The sequence below is a fragment of the Histoplasma capsulatum genome, genomic scaffold (genome assembly GCF_000149585.1).
Source record: "Histoplasma capsulatum NAm1 scaffold_3 genomic scaffold, whole genome shotgun sequence".
NCBI lineage: Eukaryota > Fungi > Ascomycota > Eurotiomycetes > Onygenales > Ajellomycetaceae > Histoplasma > Histoplasma mississippiense.
In genome coordinates this window covers 2,613,705-2,621,213 of record NW_001813980.1, presented here as the reverse complement: position 1 = coordinate 2,621,213, position 7,509 = coordinate 2,613,705, and the positions used below count along the sequence as shown (strand labels likewise).

The following is a 7,509-nucleotide window of genomic DNA, read 5'->3' as shown; positions in this document are numbered from 1 at the left end:
CGGACAAACACAACAAGAAGAAAAGAAAGAAAGAAAAGAAAAGAAAACAAAAAATGACATCCAAAAATGTAAACCACTTCTTTAACCCCCCCCCCACCCCCCTTCTTCATGATTTTGCCACCCCGTTCGATCGATTTCGTTCTTTTCCCCGTTTGATTTTCGTGGGTTGAAACAGGTTCGCGCTTTGAGCTTCAAGTTTCGAGCTTCGGGAGGCGTTTTTTTTTTTTTTTCTCCGCCGAAATGTTGGGTGGTTGGGTCACTAGCCATTTTGGGAACCTGGGTATGCTAGTGCTAGCTTTTGGACGCGGAGGAAGAGTTGTAACTATATTCTGGCCAAAAGGTAATAAAATAACACTAACTAAAGCGACTACGTTCCAATGTATTTATTTATTTATATCGGTATTTTTATTTATTCCATGTCAGGAGGGTTCCAAACCTGGGTTCAAGGACAATCGGAGCTGGCGCCAAAAATAAAAAAAAAAAAAAAAAAGGGGGGGGGAAAAAATACAAAAAATACAAAAAAATAGGGAGATGAGAATAGATAAAATGTAACGATCCAAGTAGAAGGAAGGATAGAATGGGAGAAAGTTGTATCAACTGCAAAACACATCAAAGAGAAGTGAACATAAAGAAAAAAATCATAATAAATAAAAATCCAATAATAAAAAAACAATAACATGAAAATGAAGGGAGGGAAGAGAAGGGGGAAGAGAAGATGCGGGGGAAAACATGATGGATAAAGAAACAAAAAGAAAAAAGAAAAGAGAGGGCGACGAGAACCCCACTCCACGAACCCATTCATTCATCAAATGCGGTTTTTTATGGGAAAAGTAATAATAATAATAGAAAATCAAAATCCAAACCAATCAAGGTTCTGACATATCCCTTTCATAAGTATGGATTCCAACCCCCTTCATACTGTTCAACTCGAATCCCCTTTGCCCTGCGCCTGAGCTTGCTGCGACTCCCTCCCACCCCCGCCATTAGCAATCCCGTTTTTACTCCCGCTTCCGCTGCCCTTTCCGCTGCTTCCACCGTTTGGGCTAGCCCCCTTCCCACTTGCGGTCGCGTTTCCACCAGCACTCTTCTTCTCCTCTTCCCCGCCATCATCATCATAATCCTCGTCAACTTCCATCTTCCGCGCCGGTGGTTCATGTTGCATCGCCTCCTTCCGCTCCCGCTCCCTTTCCCTGTCTCTTTCCCTGTCTCTTTCCCTTTCCCGCTCCCTCTCCTCTTTGACCGAACCCGTTCCAGCAACACCGCCAAGGCCTGAAGGCAACGACGGCAGTGGCCCCGTTTGATGCCCATTACCCCCCTCAGCCACCATCGGAGCCATCGCGGGGCCTGGCTGTGGCTGTGACTGTTGCTGCCCTCCTTGTGACTGCTGGCTCTGGCCTTGCATATGCTGGAAGGAAGGGAGTGTAGGTGGATGATGCGCTGCCTCAGAAGGGTGATAACCATCATGCACGCCGCGCCCGTGGCCGTGGCGTTGTTCTTCGCGCTCACGTTCGCGCTGCTGCGTGTCGGAGGAATCGCGCCGGCGGAGGTCGCGGGGTGACGGGAGCTGAGTTTGTGATTGTGACTGAGAGGACGGGGACATGCGTCGTGGTGCCTGCTGCGGGTCATCTAGCCGGGCGCGGCTCTCCTCATTCGCCAGTTTCTTTACGGGACCGGGACCTGGGTCCGGTTCCCAATCGCGGCCACGTTTCATGGATGATGGGGGCCTCTCATCACGGTCGCGTTCACGGTCGCGAGCGGCGGCTTCGGCGGCACCCATGGTGGATGGGGGTGGCGGGGCACTTGCGTTGGCTCCGGGGCCGGGGGGCCCTGGGTGATATTGGTGTGGTGGCGGGGGATATGTGGATCCAGGGGAACTTGGGCGGTCATCGCGAAGAGGCCGTACTTCGGTTGGCGGGGTGTAAGGGCGAACATAAGGCGCTAGCTGGGGACCGGAAGGAGCGCCATTGGGCGCAGCTGATGCAGGACCCGCTCCCTGAGCTAACGGTGGTGGTCGCCCGGCGGCAGTATAGTTTCCATTATTTGCATTGCGGTCATGTTGCTGCTGCTGTGAGGGTGGAGGCGGGGGTCCCAGCTGGGGAAGAGTCTGCCCGCTCTGATATGAATTTGGAGCAGCCAAGCTGAATTTCGGCGATGGGGAGAGCCCCCCCTTTCGAGGCCCAGGATGTTGAGTCTGCTCGGGGTATGGAGGCGCTTGGTCCTGTCGAGGGCTGGGTTGCTGAGGCGCGCCCCGCACACCTTCACGGTGATCAAATGGAGCAGGACGTTGTGGTGGTGCTTGGGAGTTTTGGACGTCGCCGACACTCCGAGCCCAATTGTCGATGCGACCAGGTGGCGCCGGACCTTGTGGTACGGGACCACCACTCGGTGCTGGAGGACCCCATTGGTGTCCAGGAGGCATACCCACGCCAGCAGCTTGATATGTGTGAGGATTAACATCTTGTGGAACGGGGGCATTAGCCTGGTTGGCGCCTCCTGCCTGGCCGCTTTGCAGCAGCTGCAATCGAGATTTGATGTGAGTATTTGTGGGGTCGAGATCGGCAGCGCGTCTATAAGCATCTAGCGCATCGTTCGTCTGGTTGTTGCATGATTCATACTGAATACAGGAAAGCGATGTTAGCTTCTTTACCGTAAAGCTGGGTAAGATATACATATATATATATTTCAAAACGTACCAAAGTCCCCAGATCATACCACACTTCCGAGATGTATGGGTTTAAGCGGATGGCACGGGAGTAGGCGTCGAGCGCATCACGGTACTGATTAATTTGGTAGTAAAGCACGCCGATGGAGCACCAGAATGTGGGATTCCTTCCGTCACGGTAGACAGCTTGCTGGTAAGCCTCATATGCTTTGGGGTATTTTGCTTGAGACATGTAGCACCGTCCAAGGAGGTACCAGCTCTGGGCGTCACTGTTATCTATCAAGGTGTTAGCAGCATACTCCTGCTGTTATATCTCTCGATGAGAGATGTGGGGAGGCACATACCCGCTTTAACAGACTTCTCCAAATATTCAATGGCCTGTTCCTGGCTGCTGTAACTGTTGCTCTGTTGGTGGTGCAGCCATCCGAGTTGCTGTAATACCTTTGCATGATTGGGATCACGGTCCAGTACCCGACGGTAAGCGGCCTTGGCAGAGTCGTACTGTGTGTAACCCGAGTCAGTACATAAAGGACGGAAAGAATGACGGGGAAGGGGGAGGGAAGAGAGGACAAAAAGCAGCTTACATCTTTTTGTTGTTCATGGACATGGCCAATTTGGAACCAGATATCTTCTTCAGTCAGAGGCCGCGGGGGATCAGTGACGATGTATTTGAAGCACTAAAAAAATAAGAAAAAAATTAAAAAAAAAAAAAAAAGTCAGACTTCATACTGCTATCACTCTATATTGTTTTTGTTTAATGGAGTTCAGGTCACCAACCTCCAGACTCTGACTGAATTTCTGTTGTTGTTTGTATATTATGCCAAGGCGGAAATAAATCTCGTTGGCCTTTTCGAAATCCGGTTGCATGCGCATGACTTGCGAAAAGGCCTCCTCAGCGTGGTCGAGAGACCCGTAGCGATCGTAGAGAATGCCAATGCCATACCACAATTTTGGTTCCTACAGCAATGTTAGTAAAAATAAATGAAAATAACACTCCGGACGGGGTGAATTGATGAGGGAGAAGGGGGGGGGGGGGAATACTAACTTGAGGATCTCTGAGATGATATAGAGCCTGTTGATACGAGGTGTATGCCTCTTGAAGATTGTCAATCATAAGATGGCAGTGTCCTATATACATCCACACCAATGAGCCAAAAGTACAACCCAAAGAGTGAGAGAAAGAGAAAAAGAAAAAGGTCAACAAATGCAAAATACTAACCCAAACTTCCCCAGGACTCGCCATTTGTTGGATCCAACTTCAGGATATTTTGCAGATACTCAATGGCCTTTTGGAACTGTTCTCTGGTACGGAGGATACAGGAAATGGCACTCATCGCAGGGATAGACCATTGGTTATGCCTGAGAGCGTGTTCGTAGGCGCTCATTGCGCCATCCAAATCGCCTATCAATTCGGATAGGCTCCCTGTCTCGCCAGTTAGCTACATCCGTATTAAGTGGGGAGGAGTGATTGTACATACCGATCTGCAGCCAGACGCCCTCGTTGAGCATAGCAATCTTCTGACTGATGGGATTGGCGATCGGCTTCTGCGCCTGGGGCTGTTGGACAGAGACAAGGCCATTGACTTGTTGTTGCTGCTGTTGCTGTTGTTGTTGCTGCTGTTGTTGCTGCTGGGGATGGGTATTGGATAGAGCACCAGGGCCGGGACCAGGGCCGGGACCGGGACCGGGACCGGGAGCTGGAGCTGGAGCTGGACCAGCACCCGGAGCGCTAAGGTGTGGATGGATGCTGCCCGGAGGCGAAGCTTGAGGATGGGCGGACATTGTGGAATGATGGAAGGGGGAGGGGATGGTGCTAATAGAAGAAGTGATGGGGCGGAGTCTGCCGAGACATGGACATCGAACACAGGAATCACTGAGTCACTGAGTCAGCAGCAAGACCCTTCCGGGGCAGTAGCGGACGAAAGCAGACATCCAATGCAAGGATTGCAGAGAAGGCGGGGAGAGAGAAAGTCGAGGAGGATGTGATGGTGATGGTGGTGAGTGGTGAGTGAGAAAGGGTGATGTGGCGACAACAACGACTGAGGATGCGATATCGAACAAGTAGCCAAGTGAAGATGGGGATTATGTAACGAAGAGATACAGAATGGGTGGAGATAGATGGGATACGTGGTACTTCCAAGATCGAGATGGAGGTGGGAATGGAGCAGAGAAGCGTAGAGCAGGGCACAGCGGAGTGGCGGAGCGGGGAGGAGGAGAGGAGGGAGAGGAAGAGAAGAGTAAGAATAAGAGAAGAAGAAGAAGAAGAAGAGAAGGAGAGGATGGGAGGAACGAGGGCAGCAGCAGCAGCACCAGCAGCAGCAGCCGCAGCAAGAAGCAAGCGTCGGAGCGAAAAAAGGGCGAGCACAGCGAACGGGCATTTGGCGCTAGTGGGAAGGGAGTTGGCCAGCGCCAGATGCCACCCAGACGACCGAAGCGGAATTAAGACGACAAACGACGACGACGACGACGACGACGCAACATCCACAGTACTACTATACTGCTCAACCAAGTTGATAACCATCATAGCAGTAATGATGATAGTGAAATAATAGTGATAATAGGATAATAGTACTCCGTAATAATACCAAACCCGTATATCGCTCGACCCTTTTTCTCCCCCTTCCGCAAGAAACATGCCACCCAAGCAAAGAATGATGGCGGGCGTGATGGATCCACAATTCCACATCCAGAGCCAAAACGAGCCCAGACAACATTCAAGCCAACAAATCCCTGCCCTGGCCTAGCCCGGGACTTGGCAGGTCCTTGGCGGGCCTAGGGGCTGGCGGCAGGGCGGCAGGGCGGCAGGCTGGCAGGGGCTGGGCATACTATGTACGGAGTATGTAAGCACGCATTATAGTTAGTTAGTTAACATCTCTAGTTAGCTAACTTAGTTAAACTAGTTTAGTTCGCTAGTGTAGTTAAGCTAGCTTAGCGGGGCTAGCGGGTTAGCGGGCTGCACTGGTCCGTGGGGCGTACTACTGTGCTGCTACGGAGTACCCTTCTCGAAGTACATACTGTCCCATCATCCGCTGAATCTCTGGCGCATCGTGAATTCGTTGATCCTGGGGCTCGCGGGCTGGGGTGGGGCCACGGGGCCACTGGGCAAGGGACCCACGGGCTGGCCACGGACGGGCCAAGTGGGGTGCAGCCTGCCTGGAACCGTGGCTCTTGCAGCCCTGGACGTCCCCTAGAATCCCTTCCCTCGGATAGGGCACTGCATGCACTCATTGGCTAACTCGCACATGTTCTACCTGGGTACATCGTGTACATCGGGTGCATTCATGCACATCAAGGAATGGGCCTGACGTGGTTCCGACGTGGGTTAGTGCCCACTGGCGAGGTCAGATTAGTCAGGCCTCTCCCCGGTTGTCATCCTCGGCGATCCACCCAGATCCACCCAGGAGGCCATTGAGGAAAAAGCAAATGCTCGTGGACCCCGTTGACATCTGGTACCGGTACCGCCGTCCCACAGACAAATAAAAGGGCCCCCTCCCCTACCCCCGGTCAGGCCGGTCACTGGCATCTGTTTGAGAGCTAACTAGATTAACCACCTCGTCAACTAAAACATCGACTTAACTAGTTATTGACTAGCTGGCTAGTTAACGGACTCCAGCGTAATTAACTACTTGTGCCAAAGTGCATCTCACTCAGCGTACCTCCCATTAGTGAGTGCAACACACTACAACAAGAATTCACACTGTAATACTCTGTAGAATTCTATTATCCTTATTCCTCATCTGCTCATAAGTTAAATCTCTAAATCATGTGATAATGACATCAACATCTTGAAAGGATGGTCAATATGAGGCATTCAGAGAAAATAGCAGTAACATTGGATTTTACAATAGTAGGCTCTCTAGCCTCCATAAACTTAGTTAACTATCAGGGCGGCAAGGCAGTTGCTGACACATATATATGTATATATTTATATATTTGGTGAAATGTTATCATTATGAAGATTGAGTGATGTTCGAGTATCGTCTGGAAAGAGAAAGATAGATCAACCCTGCAAGATCTCTATTTATAATATATAAACTGTGTGTCTACAGATGGATACTGTTGGGGGGATTGGATTGGGTGATTCGTACCCTCTATACCACCACGGCGCTGGTGGTGATTGAGCTCTTTTGCCCTAGTGGCCTAATAGATACAACATCTCTATCCATCACTCGTTAGAATGTCACGTGCCCACCCCTATTTAAGCAACCTACAATGAACCAAGCTTCCTATTTTTTGTGAAAATAGGCACTTCACAATCATATCTTATTCGCCCCACACACATCCCGCTGCTTGTCCTTGTGCGTACATGGTAGAGGCGCATGCAGTGCACAGGGCTGCTGGGGTTGGGGGAAGGATTCAAGCATTGGTTAGTAAATATTGTGGCTGAGGGCTGGTTAAGTAAGGAGGGAGCGCCCAACCAAATGTGTGCATATTCTTTATTCTTCCCGGGCAGCCACTGCTCGGGATCTTGGGGAGGGGCCAAAACAACAAAGCGCCGCCGCCGATGCTAACCCTGTTGCTCCGGTTGGGAGGGGCGAGGTGCGCAAGTTTCTGGACATTAATGGGGCGGTTTCATGTTGGCAACCGGCGCAGGACGTGACTGAGCCTGTCTTGGGGCTCGGAGCGCGCTGTCACTGGTCTCAAAGCTACTCCGTACATAAATACCCAACTCGTCGGTCCGTTACAGATCTGTACAGAGTACACCACACCACACCACACCACACTACTCCGTACATTCCACTACACTACACTGCACTACACTACACTAGTTAGTGGCCTGGCCGCTAGGGCTGGGCTTATTTTTAACTTCAGGATGTTCTCGTTCCAAGCGTGGAATGAAGGAAAGG

General features: G+C 51.1%; 1 protein-coding gene across 1 annotated transcript; it reads right to left on the bottom strand.

Moving 5' to 3' along the window:
• Positions 1–922: 922 nt before the first annotated feature.
• On the bottom strand, positions 923–4,444 carry HCAG_03931 (predicted protein; the record flags this gene model as incomplete). Its single annotated transcript, XM_001541783.1, has 8 exons — positions 923–2,614; positions 2,694–2,938; positions 3,007–3,163; positions 3,247–3,339; positions 3,440–3,619; positions 3,708–3,790; positions 3,882–4,064; positions 4,141–4,444. 8 exons carry the CDS (start codon positions 4,442–4,444, stop codon positions 923–925), a joined length of 2,937 nt encoding a protein of 978 aa, XP_001541833.1.
• Between the last annotated feature and the right edge of the window lie 3,065 nt (positions 4,445–7,509).